The following is a 19,539-nucleotide window of genomic DNA, read 5'->3' as shown; positions in this document are numbered from 1 at the left end:
GCTCAATTTTAAATTTAATTAAATAATGGGTCGAGTTTTGAGTAAGTTAGCGTTAAATTGAATAAAATTCAACCCATTTAAGAGTTCTAAATAAGCCAATTTCAAGCCAATAGAATATTTTTCTTTGGGCCGAACTTGAGCTTATATAGAATTTGATTAAGAAAATAAGGTTAGTAAGGGCAATATAGTCCTTTTATTATAATGTAAGTAGGGGCAAATTAATCAAAATTTAAATTAATTAATAGGGGTAAATTCATCAAAAAATTTAAAATAATGAATAGGGGCAAAATAGTAAAAAAATTTAATATAATTAGTAGGGGCAAATTAATCCATTATTATCATATTATTGTGTGAGAGTGTAATTATATAATATTCAGTATAAATTTGTATCATTAGCAAAGGTAAATTAGTCCAAATACTATAATGTTAGTAGTAGTAGCAAATTAATCCATTCATGTTATATTATCGTGTAAGAGTAAGGTTATATAATTATGTGAGTATAAATTTTATATTATTTATAAAAATAAATTAGTTTAAAATTTCATCATATTATCTCTTAGTGATGACTAATACCACCTAATTGGGAGGAGTCATCCCATGTGTAAAATGCAATTAAACATGGGATGACACAAGTTGATTAATCCAATTCTGTATCGTCCCACGAACCAAATGGACCCTTGTTCTCTAGTTGGTCTATTTGAGCACTCCTTATTTGCTTGTTCTCTATTTCGTCTGTTTTTTGCTCGGTCTATTCCGTCTATCTGAACCTTAGTTTTGTCTCAAGTAAATCTCGCCGTCGTCACCCACTTTTTGTTTATCAATTTGTTTTTTTGCAATTACAGAACGGACTAAAACTTGTATCCGGGTACAGGTAACATGTTCTTAACTAGCCAGCTACGGCACAATTTATCCAGTTTGCGAAAACATTATGGCCCCCACAATCTGTCAATGAGTAATAAAATTATAGACCGAACAACCGGCCATTATTCCTCTATACGTTCAGAATACAAGAAGTTGTACGTATCACGTGAATGTTCCTAATTTGCAACCCATCGTTTGATCAACTTTTTTTTTTGTTTTTTTTTTTGGTAAAGAAAACTTTGGTGAGATCAGCTCCAATCACCACGACGAGTCAAGAAATGTTTCCGAAATCATAAGTCGGATCAGTGCATGTCTCTCAAATCATAGGTCGCGCTTAGAATGGTTCTTACAGATCACCAGCAACACAAGTCTCGCATCAACAGTAGAATTCGAACACACGACTTTTTTATGAAAATGTTATCCATCCTTGCCAACTGAGTCAATTTATGTTGTCATCTATCATTTCTTTACCAGCTTTCCTTGTCAAAGAAAGGATTCATTTCCCTCCTTTGCTTCCCTACTCCAATCGGCTTCTAGACTTACAAACTAAGTTGTTGTCTAATTTAAACCAATTATGTAATTCTTACATCATCTGGTATAAACTGGCATAACTTTGATATAATGTAGAAATCACAATTACAACCAAATCGTACGAATTTACACCCAAAATTGTACTAGCCTACTTTCAAAATTGTACAAGTTTATATGCGCTGTTATTAGATTTACACAACCAAATTGAATTGAAACTTGTGATGCCCGAATCCATTCCAATCCTTCCACTCCCCGTTTTTTCCTCTTCCTATCCTGCACATAGGGTGGTGTATCATATTCTGCTTGTTCTACCGGTACCGTTAACAAGAAAATTTATCATGGAACCAACAAAGAATTGGCAATTTGACAGTAGTCTAGTTACTAATAAACCAAGTTATAAAGGCAGGTTTCGGTAGCATAATTTCATTACAGCTGATAAGGTATGCACAATGACTATTTTGATCAGCAAAGTATGAGCTCATAGTCTTGCTAGAGTTAATTTAACAGTTGACATCATAAATCAAGTAGATGTTAAGAATCAGCATGCTAAAAACTATTTCAACATTTCACAAGTTCGATCAACTTGTTTGAATGGAGAAGTCATCCTGAAAAGAAAACAATCATGCAAAATCTTATTAAATGAATCTGCAGGGCAAAAAAGGGCCCAGCTGTATTAGTATAAATTATTGCCTCAAATGAATGTATCAGAAATAATACATGTGAGGTATCTACAGAAAGATGCCTATAGCAATAGAAATGTTAATGCTGCTAAATATAATCCAGCTACTGGCAACAACTTCATGGAAGAAGAGGTCGCAATTTGAATGGTGAAGTTGCAATTTGCTTGAGATATGTTCTGCTCAGTCACCATAGCTAAACCTTGAAAATTGCAGCTCAAATCTCCTTGGTTCTGGACCTGGAAGTACATATTAAATGCATATGATGCATTCCCATTGGCATCCAAACCATTACAAGACGAACCATACCCAAGAGCTGTGCAATCTGCAAATGTGCAAGCATAATTGATATTCTCAACGAGTTTGCTCAAGTCTTTTGCATTAGGATTGAACTGGCACCATTTAGCAGGAAAATACTGCACATTCTGCGCCCCCACAAGATATTTGTCTTGCAACTGACCTGAAAGATCCATAGGAAACTTGGGCTGTCCATCGTACCTGAAAATCCCCCAATGGCGCTCAAAATTACCAGGAGCTACACTCTTCAAATCTTCATCTAGAAGTCCAAACAAGTAAACCTCTATATAACCAGGCCGAAGTGGGGTTCCTTTATTTGCAGCAAGTCTTGGCAGAAGACCCCTGTAAAACCTAATAGCATAATTTACATTGGCATTCCTGTCCCCATCAGTGGGCCATCCAACCTCTCCAACCAAAATATTCATGTTTCCATACCCCAATCCCTTTAGTGCTGAAACCAAGGTATCAAAGTTGGCATCGAAGACATTTGTGTACTGAACTCCATTATCAACTATGGGGTTAGCAGCCCCATCAAAGAAGGCATAGTCAACTGGGAAGTGCGAGTTTAAGTAAAGACTCAAGAAAGGGTAAATATTTACAGTAAAAGGTGCATTATTTTGGTTCAAGAACTGAACAATCTGGGTCATTTGGGAACTGATATCTGCTCGAAATCTTCCAGCAGAGGGAACAGGATTGTCTTCTGGTGAAAAATAGACATCAGCATTTAACGGCACAGTTGCCTTTATGGTGTCACCATGCCCAGCATCATTTAGGGCGTTTTGGATGTTCTGAAGGGCTGGGAATGTGGTGTTCACGAATGAGTTATTGTAAGATGCAAGAAATGGCTCATTACCAACTGCTACATACCTGTGATAGAGAAAAAAATTTTAGTGGCCTTGGTAAATTCAATATTCACTGGCAGGTGCCAGGTAGTACGGCCTTGGTAAGATAAAAAAATCCAAATTGCCAATTATATTCAAATATCCACAATTACATACAATTCTACAAGACCTAAATACCAAGCCAAATTTGATGCTCTATGACACAGATCACCATGAGAGAAAAGCACAAGTTTGTCCAGGCAAAGTGGGATTTTTATGAAAGATTAGATACCATAAATAGTATAACAGGGAAATTATCGAGCAAGGGTAAGAGAAAAAAATAACATTTACAGTGCAAGCAATCGATAAAATTGTGCAAGGTGAAGGCTTGGATTGCAATGAGGGACAAGTCAAAAAGGAAAAATCCAAGTCTGCAAAACTAGTTTGCTAGATATACTGCAGATTGGGACTAGGGGCACAGACGGTTGCCAGTCAAAACCATCCTTCACGGTGTAACAATTTTTAAACGGTATATACTTCAATGTGAACTACTTGTAAAACTTTACAACAAAGATGCAATTATTATACATAGAATCCACATAAACAGTAACAGAGTATCACACGTCAGATGTACAAACAGGTCACTTAAAGTTACAAAACGTTCAAAAAATTATTACACTGTTCAGGGGAGGGACAATTGATCTGACAACCGATCAAGCATCCCTGCCCCGCGCCCTGCAGATTGGAAAGTTAAACAATATGGGCGAGTGGACAAGTCAAAAAGGGAAAAATCCAAGTCTGGACAACTAGGTTGCCAGGTATACTGCAGATTGGAAAGTTAAACAACACCAACGAGTGGATTGATTCTTTGAAAAGTAGCATTGATTCAACCAAACTATATTGAAATCCCCATTGGGATTCAAATCTAACCGAATCAAGCAGGCCATAAGTAGTCTTTGCAGAAGTTCCCCTAGCCAAAGCTATGCTGTATGACCAATCTACTACCTAACACCGGCTATAAACAACCCTATCGCAAATCAAACAAGAAAAAAAAAAATAAAAATCTAGTACTCAAACTTGGATCAAGAAAATAACTAAAGGAGATTCTTCCAAGAACACATTGACCACAAGAAACAGACACAATCAACAGAAAGATGTGTGCTTTCCAAGATAAGCGACAGAAATCCCAGAATCTCCAAGAGACTAACTTAAGCAAAGCATAAGAATGACATTTTCCATTCAAAGATAAAATCAAGAACCCAAAAAGGAAGACTTACTTTATGTTAACACCTCCATTGAAAAGGTAGACAGTGACATTGCGCTTAACCCAGTCCTTAGCTCTATCGTAGTCATTCATAACAAGAAGCTGGTCATTAGGAATAGCAACCATTACTTCCATAGTAGAGCCAGCCAGAGCACTCATAGTTGATGCGTCTGCATCAAACAGTTTCACTTTTGTTATTCCATTGTCTTTCAGCATTTGCACTACCACCTTAGGAGGCAACTTGTGCGTTGCCTGTGTACCCCAGTTCACACCAAGCCCTTCAACACCCACCACATCATTACTAATCCCAACAAATACCAATACCAACAAGCTAAATGAAAGCTTTATTCTTGACATCTTCAGCCAAAAAAGAACTGAAAATCAGCCCTGCAGAGGAATTTATTATTCCCTATGAGTAAAAATACAATCTTTATCACTTGTGAACCAAGTCTTTTTCAAGATAAATAAAGGTTCCTCTTCTTTTTCAAGATAACAAAAAGAGAAGAGGGACAAAAAGAAAAATAAAAGAAAAAAGAGGAGGGATTCAGATTTATGAGAAAAAGAAAAGAAAGAAATGGATTTTGGCAGGTGGGTACGAAAAATCAGCCAAAATCCAATGCTTTTTTCTAATCAATGAAATAAGAAAAACCCAAATATCATTTTGTGAATAAATCAAGATACTAATAACTATATCCGAGAAAAACGGAAAAGCTTTTACGACGAATGTGAATAAAGGTGAAGAAGAAGGAATGTGAATATATATATATATATTGGAGAACGGGACGTGTGTGGCTCCCTCGATCCACCACTGCTGTTACCGAAAACTGCCAAAAACTGTGTATTGATAACTTAACAAATGAGTTGACAAAAACGTGGGGCATTACATAGCGGTATTGCCATCGCACTTTCCTTGAATCCCATCCTAATCTACACCGTGTGTTTGTGTGTGAGAGAGAAATGAAACACGGAATTTGGGGCAAAATTGGTAATAGAAAAGAAGAAAAAATAATAGGAAAAGCAATCCCACTTCCCAGTTGTTTCTATTTTGAAACAGATGGGAAACAATCCAGATTTGAGGGAAAAGAAAAAAAATAACAGAAACCGAAAGGAAAGGAAAGGAAAAGATAAGAAGTGTACAATTGTTCAATACATAATGACTTTGGAGAAAATAGATAAAGAATTAGAAGAAACCGGAAGGAAAAAGAAGTTGGGAGAAGGTTTTTAATTCAAGAAAGGTATCAGAAACTTCATTTCTTTCCATACTCATTAAGCAGATTGGTTAATTTCTGACTGCTGATGCGTGATCATGGTGATTTAAAATTATTTTTCTTCAAGTTGAATCTTGAATTGCTGAGGTGGGTATGAGTTTGCTCTAGTGAAGACAAAATTAGATAGCATTAAATAATTCACCTAAATTTTTGAAAAAACGTCAGCTATGAGAATGGAGGAGATTCATGTGGTTCGGAGCGGCAACGGCTATATTAGCGAGGTTACGGTTACAGGGGACAAACATTTGGAAAAGTAGCCTTACTTTGATATTCTTTTGAGAGTGTGATCCCTGGGTTGAAAGCAACTCCCTTTAAGATAAAGGTAGACTCATTATTCATTAAGCATCGAAAGTTACTTTAATGAGAGAATCAGGAACCGACAAGTTTTCCTTTTTTCTCTTTCTTGCTGCTGCACGTCAATTATACAGGAGCCGGCCGGTGTAGCGCGTCCAGGCTACCCGGGTCCCATAATCACGAGCATCATGTATTACTTCTGTACCACGTGTCATTTTTTTTTTTATCGTTTCGAAATATTTGTCATGTTTGATATTTTTAATTACTAGTCTGAACATCTATGCTATGCAAGAAGATCATGTTTTCGGAATAAATTATAATCGATAGAGGAATTTAAAAAAAAGTAAGAAATGTACCTAATTGTTCATATAATTTAGGGTACATGAAAGTATAACTAAAAAATGAGATTTTGTAGCAATAGTTCAATATATGATAAAAACATCCCTATTATTTATAAACTACTACATTGATGGAAGTCAAATCCTGAAAAAAAAGTAGAAATCTATATCATAAATTGAGCGACATAAGGGTTCAATTCAATGTAACTGAATATTTAATTTGATAAGTAAATGAAATACTTACAAATATTTTGCTTTCGATTTGATAATCTTCTATGAAGGTTGGAACATTCTTCACACCAACCAATTCTAAGTACAAATGCCAGTATCGGGGATTTAATTAATTCTGTTGAATTTTGTGGAATTCGTACTATAAATGAGAATGCACGATTTTTGCATGAATTAATGTGTTGGTCAAACGATATACCACCTTTCCTAACAATTAAGAGCATACGGGAACTTTCTCTCTCATTCGAGAGCCTTTCTCTCTCTATGAGAGCTTTTTTCCCCCAATAGTGGGAGCCAAAAACTTTTTAACTTCTTCAAACTATTTCAAACTTCTTCTTCCCGAAAATCTCCGCATAAACAGAGACAATGCAACCAATCAGCTAGAACCTGTGCTCACTTCCAAACAAGAATACGAACGATCCTAGATACTTTTAATATAGGTATACTCCCAGACTTCAGGAGCTCGGACACATTAAAAGCCAGCATAGCTGGTGCTTGAAGGTCGGATTTTAACAACAAGGAAACAAGCAGCCATAAATGCCGTCCTACTTAATGCCAGGGTTCTCTGTTTAGGTTATCTCCTTTTTTTCCATATCTTGCATTTATTTTGCTGTTTTCTTCTTCTTTTTTTTCTTTTTTTGGGTTTCTTTCTTTATATGTCTTCTAGGAAGGTATTTACCTAGAAGAAAAGTGCTGGTAAGATAACTAATCTGAACAAGCTTGGTTAGATCCTGTTCATCCACTCTTAGAATTGGGATTCCACAAAATAATCATATTCCTACGATGGCTGAAGAGTTGACTGAGATTTTGCAAAAATTTGCTCTAAACAACCAAGAGTGTAGTATCACTGATCTGGATGCAGGAGATGCCAATATAAGTAGGCAAGAATGTCAAACCAATTTGCTAGAAAGATTCGGAGGGACAAGATAGCCAACTATACAGGGGTTAAAAATTTTGTGGATAAAACTTGGGGCTACCCTAAAGACCTCAAAGTTACTGAGTTGGGTCCAAACTTCTTCCAATTCGGTATAAAAGGTGAAGAGACCAGAGAAAGGATAGGCAGTGGTGGTCCATGGATTTTGGATAACCGGATTCTTGTGCTGAGCAAATGGTATGAGGGGATAGAGGATGACCCTAATGCCTTCAAATTAGCACCATTGTGGATTCAGATGTGGAACCTTCCTATACACTGCATCTTAAAGGAGGTAGGAAAGAAAATAGGTGCAGTGTTTAAGGAAGTTAGAGAGGTAGTTATCCCACGATCTGGAGGTAAGGAAGGGAAGCATATAAAGGTACAGGTCATGGCTGACATCTCTCAATCTTTACTCCGTGGAACAACAATCAAAATGAATGGCACAGTGAGATGGATAAAGTTTAAATATGAAAGGTGTCCTGACTTTTGTTACACTTGTGGGATAATTGGTCACAGTGAAAAGGGATGTAAGACAAAGGTATCAGTGGGAACTGGCCAGCAGGAGAACCAATACGGGCCTTGGATGAGAGTAAATAATGGAAAATCTTCACCACAAAAGGAGCATAACAGCTACAGATCCCCTTCGAAAAGACAATATTGGGGAGTGGAAAAGGGGGAACTGGTGCGGAAAGATCCAAAGAAGTAGGAGTATGGAGCTGTTTCCACAGTCCAAAAGGGAAAGGAAAAAGAGGAAGGTTGTCTTGATGATGGAAACAAAATCAAGGAAAAAGTGCAATCTGTCCCAAGAAAAGTGACTGAGGAACACCACGTACAAGGCTTGGTCAACAGTGGAAAGGAGGGAAACAGTCATTCAAAGTCTGGTTGCATGGAGGAAATACTAATTGAGGAAGCCCAGGCAGCAGTTCAGATATCAAGCAAAAGTAAAATACTGGAGCTATTACAAGAAATGGAGAGATGTAAAAAACCAGAAATCCAAGGATCTAATGAAGGTGATGAGGTGATGGAGGACTCACAGGTGCAAGAACCAGACCAAATCCTAGAACCAACCAGTCAAGAAGAATGCAGTTACACAATTGTCCAGAGCGAAGCACAAAGGCAAACAGTAGCTCAAAGCAACACAAATCAGCAATTTGAAAATCATCAAAGGCAGGAAAGAAGAACAAGAAGAGCAGTAAGGAAACCAATAGGGAGGGAAAGGAAGGTCCTGCAACAAATCGATGGAAATTGTTTGAGCCAAACAGGAGTGGCCAAGAGGAAATTGGAACTAGAGGATGAAAACATGGAAGAAGCTGAGAACAAGAAACATTGGCAAAAAAAGAGAAAGGGAGAAGGTCAAGTAATGGAAATAGGACAAACTGAGGAAGGGGTGGGGGTCAGCTTGCACTGGCCTCCCAGTGATAAATGAAGGTAATGGTGTGGAATTGTCAAGGTGTCGGGAGCCCCTTGACAGTTTCCCATCTGAAGGAGTATAAGAAACTCCTCTCCCCAGATTTGATGTTTTATGTGAAACCAAAAATAGAAGACAATATATCAAAAAAATTCAAAGGATCCTAAACGATGAGCATAGTTACATAGTGGAAGCAATGGAGAGAGCATGTGGAATGGTCTTAATCTGGAATATAGAAGTTAAAGTGGTGCAAGTGCAACATACAGCCTTTACTATAGAGGCACACATAGAGGATCAGATCAACAACTGTGACTGGTGGATGATTGGAATTTATGCAAGCTGTGATGATTCAATAAGAAGACAACAATGGTCAGTTATACAAAGAAGGAAACACTTATGGGGCAGCAATTGGATGATAGCAGGAGACTTCAATGACATATTCTCCAATGAGGAAAAATGGGGAGGTAGAACTAGAGAAGAGTGGACCTTCAATGACATTAGGACCTTCATCAATGAAAATCAGTTGGTAGACATAGGATATGAAGGACAACCTTGGACCTGGAACAATAATTGGGAGGGGAATGGTGAGATCAAAGAAAGATTAGATAGAACACTGAGCAGTGCACAATGGAACCAGAAATTTCACAAGGCAAAATGTACTTACATTACAACACATGCTTCTGATCATAGTGCTCTACTAGTCAATAACACTCCCACGGGAAGAAGTAGAAGGAAGAGATTTTTCTTTGACAAAAGATGGCTTCAAAAGGATGGAATCTCTGATGTGATCAAGGAAGCTTGGAACAAGAATGTGGAGGGGTCCAGAATGTTTCAGGTGAAGGTAAAGGTGAGGAACTGTAGAATAGATCTTCTGAAATGGAGCAACAGAATCAACAAGAATTCAAGGGAAAGGATTGAGAACATCAAGGAACAGCTGGACCAGATTAAAGGAGCATCAATGGAGAACAAGAGAAAGGAAATGGTAACACTCAAAATGCAATTGAGGGAAGTATATAAGGATGAGGAAATGTTTTGGAGCCAAAAAGCTAGACTCAAATGGTTACAAGAAGGAGACAAAAATACTCAGTTCTTTCATGCACAAGTGAATGGTAGGTGGAAGAGTAATAGAATGCAGAAACTTCAAAGGGATGATGGGAGCTAGACAGAAACTGAGGCAGACGTAGGAGCTGAAGTGGGGAACTATTACAGGCAACTCTTCACCAAATCAACTGAGAGTAGCAATCATGAGAGTTTAAAGGGAATCCCAAGGTCTATTTCTGAAGATATGAACCAGGATCTAACTAAGCCTGTAACAGAAGAGGAAGTCAAAGCAGCATTTTTCTCTATGGAAAGCAACAAGGCTCTTGGCATAGATGGGATGTCACCCCTATTTTTCCAGAAATTCTGGGACATTGTCAAAGGAGACCTGGTAGCCATAAAAAGTTTCTTTTATTCTGGTAATATGCTTAAGGCTGTCAACCATACTATCATTTCTTTGATCCCCAAAGTCCCTTGCCCCACTAATATCAAGCAATACAGACCCATTAATCTCTGTACTGTGATTTACAAAGCCATTGCTAAAATTCTTGTCAATAGGCTCAAACCTATTCTGAATCATTGCATTAGCATCAATCAATCTACATTCATTCTTGGGAGACATATTCTTGATAACATCAGCATTTCTCATGAATATGCATTATCTTAAAAATAAAAGGCAAGGTAAGGATAGATTTATGGCTGTGAAGCTTGACATGTCAAAGGTTATTGATAGAGTTTAATGGCACTATTTGCAAGCTATGATGAAATAAATGGGTTTCTGTGAAAAATGGATAAAGTGGATCATGAAATGCATTAGTACAGTATCCTTCTCATTTAACATTAATGGGGAATGCAAGGAATACATTGTAACAGAAAGGGGGATTAGACAGGGTGACACACTGTCATCGTACTTATTTCTCATTTGCTCAGAAGGCTTCTCCAATCTGTTAAGAAGAGCAACACAAGCAGGAAGGATGAATGGTATCAAGATCAGCAGACAAGGCCTCTCAGTAACCTATCTCTTTTTTGCTGATGACTCCCTGATCTTTTGCAGAGCTAACTCCCAAGAAGCAAAGGAGCTAAGAAGGATACTTGAACTGTATGAACAAGAATCTGGTCAAGTGGTTAACTTAGATAAGTCAAGTGTGTTTTTTAGCAAAAATGTGACTGAGGCAACTAAAGAAGGAGTTTGCGCAGAGCTAGGAAGCATACAACCAGTTTCACAAGGGAAGTACCTAGGATTGCCAATGGTGATAACAAGGACTAAAAAATAGTTGTTTGGTTACATTAAGGATAACATCAGAAGGAGGATGCAAAGCTGGAAAAACAAGCTGTTAAGCTCTGCTGGAAAAGAAATCCTGATCAAAGCAATTTCTATGACAATGCCTACTTACACAATGTTTTGTTTCAAATTACCTTGCAGGTTGTGCAAAGAGATAAGCTCCATGCTATCTAACTTTTGGTGGGGAGAAAAGGACAACAAGAACAAAGTTCATTGGATAGCCTGGAAGCAAATGACAAAGGAGAAGAAAAGAGGAGGCATGGGATTCCAGGAGATTCAAAGCTTTAATAGAGCTTTGCTGGCCAAATAGATACGGAGAATTATCAAAAATCCAAATCTATTATCCAGCAAAATTCTGAAGGGAAAGTACTTTCCAAAAGGTAACGTCCTGGAATGCAAAACTCCCAACAATGCTTCATGGTTTTGGCAAAGTATTATGAGTGCCAAAGAAGATCTCCAATGGAGGATAAGGACAAGAATAGCGAATGGATGTTCAACTAGAATCTGGGAAGATCAAAGGATACCAAACCAATCCCAAGGGAAACCAATCACAGCCAAACCAGCAGATTGCCAAGTACACAAAGTTGCTGACCTGATTGAGGACTATAGATGGAACAGAAACCTCATCTTCAAAACTTTCAATGAGAAGGATCCTGAAAACATTCTCAAAATCCCCATCAGCATCACAGGAAGAGAAGACAACACTTTCTGGATGAGGAACCAAAATGGAGAATATACGGTGCAATCAGGTTACAAGTCAATAATGGCCAAGAAGGAACAAGAGGGAAGTGAAAGAATGCAAGGGGCTGAAACGAGCTGCAATCAGGCAAGACACCAGATGTGGAGGGTCCTATGGAGCTTAAACGTCAGTCACAAAATTAAGATCTTCATCTGGAAAAGACTAAAAGATGTAGTGCCAGTCAAGGAACTAATATAAAGAAGATTGATGAAGGGAGATCCAATATGCTCAGGATGTGGAGAGGATGTAGAAACTTTGGAACACATGCTGCTGGAATGCAACAGAGTGAAGGAAATCTGGAAATTAGCCCCAGTACAATGGGATGGGATTCAAGATGTAACAAGGAATGTTGGCCTAATCAGCAACATCCCTCAGATCCCGGCTCGAAGCGACTAACCGCCCAGCCCGTGGCACCCAGGAGTGCAGCCCCTCATGCTGGCCGAGCGTGGTACGGTGCTTTGCGCTGCCATTGTAGTTAAGGAAATAAAGTTGCGCCTTCGCTAACAGCTATAGCTTTTGGTGCAATGGTAAGCGCTTGATCCTGACAAGTGGTATCAGAGTGAGGTCGCGGGTTCGAGTCTCCCTGGCTGTTGCTGGGAGAGGGATTGTTTGCCTAATCAGCAACATCCCTCAGATCCCGGCTCGAAGGGACTAACCGCCCAGCCCGTGGCACCCAGGGGTGCAGCCCCTCATGCTGGCCGAGCGTGGTACGGTGCTCTGCGCTGCCATTGTGGTTAAGGAAATAAAGTTGCGCCTTCGCTAACAGTTATAGCTTTTGGTGCAATGGTAAGCGCTTGATCCTGACAAGGAACATCACTACCTGGTGGACAGCATTATCTGAAGCCAAACACAGAGTTCAAGGAATGGAGCATATAGCTCTTACAACATATATCCTTTGGCAAATCTGGAAATGCAGAAACAACAGAGAATTCAACAACAAAGTACAGGAACCAATGCAGGTGATCAACAAAGCTTGGAATGCCTGGATGGAATTCAACAATGGAGTCAAAGAAGCTAGGAAATGTAGCATAAGTAAAACAACAGTACCACCACAAATGAATGGTCAAGAGGTTAGGCAAAATCTAGAAAATAGGCCAAGAGGAATGCATATCAGGATAGCAACTAGCTGGAACAAGGAAACAAAGTTCATTGGATATGGCATCATAGCAGCTAACAGTAGGGGACAGGATGTGATAGGATGGAAGATGAGAGAAAGAGCAAGTGAAAGCCAACTTCAACAAAGAGCTGAAGGTGTCAAATGGGCTCTGATCAAAGCAGCTGAGCAACGGTGGAGGCTGGTATGCATTGAAGTTCCAGGTAAAGACCTACTACAGCAAATTCAAGGAAGTAAAACAGCAAATATGTGGATAGCTACTCTGATAAATGACATCCGTGAACTGAGTACTATGTTTTACAAATGCTCATTTTGTCTAGAAAAATATAATAGGAATGATCTGAGTTGCCTTTTTAGTGCTCAAGCTTTGAGCAATTATCATGATTTAGAGTGGGTTAATCCCAACCTACTATACTAGAAGCATATTGTAAAGCATCGAGCAAGTGCTCGTCTGTATATACTTTTGATCAATCAATACAATCCTACCGTTTCGACAAAAAAAAAGAGCATACGGAATTTAGAATTATCATTTGTTTTAGAAAGTTTATAAATAATATTGTATAAAAATATATACGTATAAATAATTTATACCTTCCCTTTTAAATCAGTATGATAAGAAGCATCACAACGAAATATGAATCGTGCATGCCTGTTTTGAAGAGCGAGGTATAGGTTACCACTGGAATCTCTAACTTGTATATTAATATTGTATTTCTTAAGAATAAATTGTGATATGCAATAAAAAATGTAATTAAAATTAAAGATATATGAAAATAATTACCTGACAATAGTGTCGACTACGTCATTACAATGGATACATATTATTTTTGAAAAATAAGATTGACATAGTTGTCCACAATTTTTGCATATGTTATGAAACATATTGTCTATGTTAGTGCTTTGAATGTAAGCAAGCATCCGAAAATATTTAACCTAAAATCATTCAAAAATGTATAGATTACAATTTTTAATTCAAAATAGTATGTAGATAATTGTTCATTAATTAATTAATTGAGAGAATTTTTATCGTATGTGTGACTGCAAATGTTTCCTCCTTTGCAATTTGGTGAGTTTGAAATTTAGGCGTTGGTGAAATATTTGTAGGCGGGCATGTTCCATGGTGAAATTAAGTTGAGGGTTAAGATTGATACCATAAGAAAGTTGAAAGAGATGGTAAATTGCGATTTTTGTAAAATTATGTTGTTATCTCTTATTGTTGGGCTGGCGAAGTTTTAATCGAAGTGAAATTGCTAATTGAAGAAGTATTAATTGAAGTGGGAAGGTGCGTGAAGGGAGGAGTGTTAGTTGAAGTGAAATTTTTATTTGATGGAAACGTGGTAGTATGCTTGAAACGTGGACATGATGTATTTTACGAAATAAATTAAATGTAAAATGCTAGAAAAATGGAATTGAGGGTGGGAAGGTGTGTGGAAATTTGTTGCTAAAAACCCCTTCTCAAATTTATATAGATATAGATTTTATATTTCGAAATTTCCCTTATGTCCTTCATTAATGATGCATAAAAACAAATATGATGGGATTGCTTTCTACTTTTTATTTTGGCCAATACATGATTAAGGGCAAAAGTGAAACAAAAAAAAAACTTTTTGGTGAAATATACTATACATAAAAAACACGTCCCTAAACTTGATTAAATATATGGGACGGAGAGAGTATACTGTAATAAGTAGTGTATGTGTTTGTCTAAAACTTACCACCCGTTTACTTGAGGGGTTTTGAGCATAATCAAAGGGTATGACCTTTAATGATAGTGACTAATAGTGTTTGGTACTCCACTATGGCAATGGAAGACATAAAATTCTTCAATCACCATTCCAGAGTAAATTGGGCACTTTTGCCTCTCATTAACCGCCCAACCAAAATAATAGGAAAAGAAACTCTCCAAAGATTTGTCTCTGTCGCTCTCTCCCTCTTCTACTCAGATTCCATCTCCATTACCCAACTCTCTTTCTTGTTTTACCCATTAGCTTGCACTCTTGTCTTACTCATCTAGTCTTCCACCAAAGTGGATCAAGCAATGGGAGCTTGAGAGATGTTATATTTATTTATTTTAGTTTGGGTGATTGTTGAGGGGATTCCGATATGGAATTTTACAAAATTGGATTAGATTTGGAAAAGGTGTAGTTGGGATGTTGCATATCCCAGTTGGTGTTGATGGTACTGGTTTTCATATTTATAGAACTTTGACCAATTTCAATTGAAAGTTTGCTTTTATTAAGTTTGATGGAGATGATTTGAAGAGTTTGAGAGAAATCCTTGAAGTTTGGGAAGTATGGGTGTGTGATTTTATAGAATAGGTGGAGACAGGAGGTGATTTTGCAGGATCCCGATCTAGTAGCAAGAAAAATTTTGAAGAAAAAAAAAGAAATTAATTTGTGGACTTAAAAAAATTGGAAAATACTTAATAGATTTCCATTGCAATACAACTACCAAACAAGTGAAAAGGAATAACCAAAACCTATTACCATTGAGGGCCTTATGATATTCATTGCCATTGTCAATCCAGAGTATTTACTAAACGGGTGGTTAGTGTTTGGATAGAGTATTATTGGAAATATTATTTGGAATAATTATTATAACACTTTTGTAATGTGACGTAAGTCAGATAAAACAGTAGTTAACAATATAAAAAAGGTGGATTGAAAAATATATTTATAATGCTAGCGAAATATTATTTAGCAAAATTGAGCAATCCCAACACACTTTTTATTATAATTAGTGCTAAATGCTCACTTGACATGTGTGTAATACAAATATATATAATATTTATGGTCACATATTTTATATAAAATTTTTATTACTAAAACAAGGTTAAATCTTTTAAAATTTTTTCATAAAATAATTTCATTTTTTTTTCAACAAACGCATAAAATAATTTCATACCAATAGTTATAATGGTTAGGGATAACTATGTTGAAAACCTGTGCTTAAATAGTTAAAAGTAAAATGGTCATGAGTGATTATCTTGACAATATGTGTATAGGAAACTAAAATAAAAGTAATTTTGCTAAAGGCAAAAATTGAAATTCATAAAATGACAATAAATGTTTACCCTAAACTCATTCCTCTCACTTTATTTATGGTACAGTTTTATGTTTAATTTTGTTGTAGTTTACTATAGTTGTTTTAAAAAAAATATTTGCTAATATTTATACAAAGCACTCCATTTTTCCAAAATGCCTTCTTTGCCCTTTCCTCACCACTCGCCACCTATTACTGGCAATTTTCGCCAGCAACCACCAATGTCCACCTCAACCCATGGTATCATACATAATTTTTTGTCATTTTTCTAAAATTTATGAGTGCTTTAGAATCTCACTGCATGTAAGCAACATACATAACAAACCAAAATTATTGCCATAGACATGAAGAAAAAAATAATACAAGAATATAACAAGATTTTTCAATCATTAATATTTGTATCTTGCAATTAATCTCATCAATCCAATTTCCAATTCTCTCCATTTGAAATATCAACTGTAGAGTGCAATTACTTTGGCTATTTAGAGTAAGTATTATTAGGTACATACCAGACTTATTGATCGCATTCAAAATGAAATTGATAAATTAAATGCAATAAATTGATAAATAGTGTGAATTTGGTATGAATTGCGTTGAAACTGTATTTCCTTCTACAGAGCTGAACTAGACAGATAAAGAGGGAAGTCAATCACGTGAAAGCAGAACTCTTTAAGAATCCTGCAAGGAAAGGAGCAATTCATGAGGAGTATTGGAGTCAAGTCCTCAAGGTTACTTCGACGCTCAAGTTAGTTTTTTTAGTGGGTGTTATGTATCTCTATATATTAGTTTTCATATGAGAAAGTGATAAAGAGACAAAATATAAATGGATAAAATTACCTCTTTCTATTTGGTTGGATAGACATTAGTTCAGATGATGATTTTCCATCCTTTTCAAGATAAAGATAGTCATTATCATTTACTAACTAAGGTCATCCTTAACCTCAGGAAGTCAAAAGCTTATCCTATCTCGAAGATTCGAGTTTGAGGTCAGTTTGATTTATGCCAAGTTGGGATAGATTCGGTGGCTGCATGGCACGCATGCAATATATAGCTCTTCACTAGCCCCCAGGTCAAATTTTATTCTTATGTGAATGGATCTAACCTTTAATGAGCCAGATACGTGGCAATTCATCATTAGTTGAGTTAGACCACCATTACCTCCTAGAAGTCTCAGTCGACATTCCAGACGCCACTTCCCTAAGAAGTTGTGTCCACCAATCACGTTGTCCTTAGAAATCCACGCACCTTTTTAGATTTCACATGTAACTGTGAGGACCCAAAAATTCCTTTAGAATTTTCTCCCATTTTTGAAAAATTTATTTATATTTTCTTCTATTTTTCTTCACTTGACTATTTACCTATTTACTAGCCCTAAATTTCATGATGATTTCATTAGTTGAGTCAAGAGGTTTACTTTTACTTTTAAAGTTAGAGTAAGTTAGGGTTTTGGTGCATTATGGTATTTTGACCGACTAGTGAGATGTGTGTGTTATATTTGGTGAATGAGAACAAGTGTGCTACTAGAGGGAGTATGTGATTAGAAGTGTTAAGAGTATATTAGAGGAGCATAAACTAGCAATTAGAGGCTAAGAAAGACAAAGAGATAGGAATGGAACCAAGAGACGACAAGTGTCAAGGTAGGAAGCTTTCTTTGACTAAGACTTCCTTTAGTCCTTATCTTGCAATTGACCCAAAATTTCCTTCATTTTTCCTTCCTCATGGACGAAATTGAGAGAGAAAAGAAGAGAGAAAACACTTCCAAATTCCATCTTGATTTCCTTGCTTGATTTGTGAAAAATCCAGACACTAACCCAAATCTATATTGATTAATCTTGAGTTAAGCTTGGAGGCAAGCTTTTGGTGGAGTTACTTGGGGAAGAAAGCTCTTGAGTTGCTTGTTATCTTGGGGTTTTGAGGTTAAAATTTCTAGAAAACATCTCTTTTACTTGTTTCTTGAGATTTATGCAAGATGTTTTATGATTGAAGTTGAAGGAAACATGTTTATGGTAATTTCATGGTTTTGCTAGGGTTTGGTGAAATTGTTGCTAGGGATTGGTTAATTTCCAACTTTAATGTTCAATTTTTAGCTTTGAGATGAATTTCCAGCTTTGATAAGAGATGTTCTAGCTTTGTTATGGATTTGTATGAAGATTTGTAGTTTTATTGTGACTTTTTAGTTCCAAATAAGAATTTCCAGCCTTAGTTGCAAAATTTCAGCCTTGGTAAAAATTTTTCAGCTTAGGTATATGTTGGTTATATCTAGTTTTGTGGCTAAAATAAGTACTCTATGTATCCTATACCTTGTGAACTTAATTTGGGGCTGTCTTGTGGTGAGAATGAAGCCTTGAAAATGGCTGAAAATTAAGGAAAATAAGGGGAAGTGCTACTGAAAATTTTTCCATAGGAGACCTTGAGCAGTCTTGGGAAATCTGTTATATCTTGGTGTAGAAAAATCCAAATTGAGTTCCATGTATTGCATTTGAAACTAAAGTCATAGCTCTTTTAACCGTGAAAATTTACAATATTCCCAAGAATTACTTTTCTCGGTTCAAGTCTATGGTTCTATACACTAACCTCCTCCAACAGGTGCATTTCTTTAATCATCAGTCCTGTCACTTGCACTTGACGATTTAAAGCAACGGCCCCTACATTGACCTTCCCTGGATGGTACTTTATCGTGGAATCATAGTCTTCCAAAAATTTCATCCACCTACGTTGTCTCAAATTTAGCTTCTTTTGAGAAAATAAATGCTTAAGACTCTTGTGGTCAGTAAAAACCTCAAACGTTACTCCATAAAGGTAATGCCTCCATTTCTTTAAAGCAAACACTACAGCCGCTGATTCCAAATCATGAGTTGGGTAATTTCCTTCATGCGGTTTTAACTTCCTAGAGGCATACGCTATCATTTTCTCATTTTGCATTAATACACATCCCAATCCTTCCTTGGAAACATCTGTTTAGACCATAAAGCTATCTTTTCCATTCGATAAAGCTAATACGGGTGCCCTTGTCAAGCGTCTTTTCAACTCTTGAAAACTCTCTTCAAACTTAGGACTCCATATAAACTTTCCGCTCTTCTTGGTTAACTCAGTCATGGGTCCAGCAATTTTAGAAAAATTCTTGATAAATCTCCAGTAATACCCTGCTAACCCTATAAAACTTCGAATCTCAGTAGGATTTTTCGATTGTTTCCATTTCGAAACAGCTTCAACTTTAACTGGATCCACTTTAATCCCGTCCTTAGAAATTTTATGACTCAAGAATGTCATTTCTTTCAACCAAAATTCACACTTGCTAAACTTAGCATACAATTGATGTTCCCTCAGGGTTTGTAAAACAATTCTCAAGTGCTTCTCGTGATCCTCCGCAGTCTTAAAGTACACCAATATATCATCAATAAATACCACCACAAATTGGTCCAAA

At 36.8% G+C, this 19,539-nt stretch overlaps 2 protein-coding genes across 2 annotated transcripts; one reads left to right on the top strand and one right to left on the bottom strand.

Moving 5' to 3' along the window:
• Positions 1-1,998: 1,998 nt before the first annotated feature.
• Positions 1,999-5,144, bottom strand: LOC113776042 (glucan endo-1,3-beta-glucosidase 8-like). Its single transcript, XM_027321106.1, has 2 exons — positions 4,465-5,144; positions 1,999-3,233 (listed from the first exon to the last, which is right to left on the bottom strand). The coding sequence occupies exons 1-2, from the start codon at positions 4,806-4,808 to the stop codon at positions 2,135-2,137; spliced, it is 1,443 nt and encodes a 480-aa protein (XP_027176907.1). The 5' UTR covers positions 4,809-5,144; the 3' UTR covers positions 1,999-2,134.
• A 6,512-nt stretch (positions 5,145-11,656) lies between these two features.
• Positions 11,657-13,491, top strand: LOC113774101. The gene is made up of 2 exons (XM_027318666.1): positions 11,657-12,046; positions 12,751-13,491. Exons 1-2 carry the CDS (start codon positions 11,657-11,659, stop codon positions 13,489-13,491), a joined length of 1,131 nt encoding a protein of 376 aa, XP_027174467.1.
• Positions 13,492-19,539: the final 6,048 nt, after the last annotated feature.

This window comes from Coffea eugenioides, chromosome 6 (assembly GCF_003713205.1).
Source record: "Coffea eugenioides isolate CCC68of chromosome 6, Ceug_1.0, whole genome shotgun sequence".
Taxonomy (NCBI): domain Eukaryota; kingdom Viridiplantae; phylum Streptophyta; class Magnoliopsida; order Gentianales; family Rubiaceae; genus Coffea; species Coffea eugenioides.
The sequence above is the reverse complement of the archived record's forward strand: the minus strand, read 5'-3'. Positions and strand labels throughout refer to the sequence as shown.

Bases quoted from the DNA above. Each gene is read 5' to 3' on its own strand.
- LOC113774101 (XM_027318666.1), top strand. From the start codon at position 11,657: ATGAGTGCCAAAGAAGATCTCCAATGGAGGATAAGGACAAGAATAGCG. The intron at 12,047-12,750 runs GCAAGACACCAG...TGCAATGGTAAG, and splicing joins CTGAAACGAGCTGCAATCAG to CGCTTGATCCTGACAAGGAA.
- LOC113776042 (XM_027321106.1), bottom strand. From the start codon at position 4,808: ATGTCAAGAATAAAGCTTTCATTTAGCTTGTTGGTATTGGTATTTGTT. The intron at 3,234-4,464 runs GTAAGTCTTCCT...TCTCTATCACAG, and splicing joins AATGGAGGTGTTAACATAAA to GTATGTAGCAGTTGGTAATG.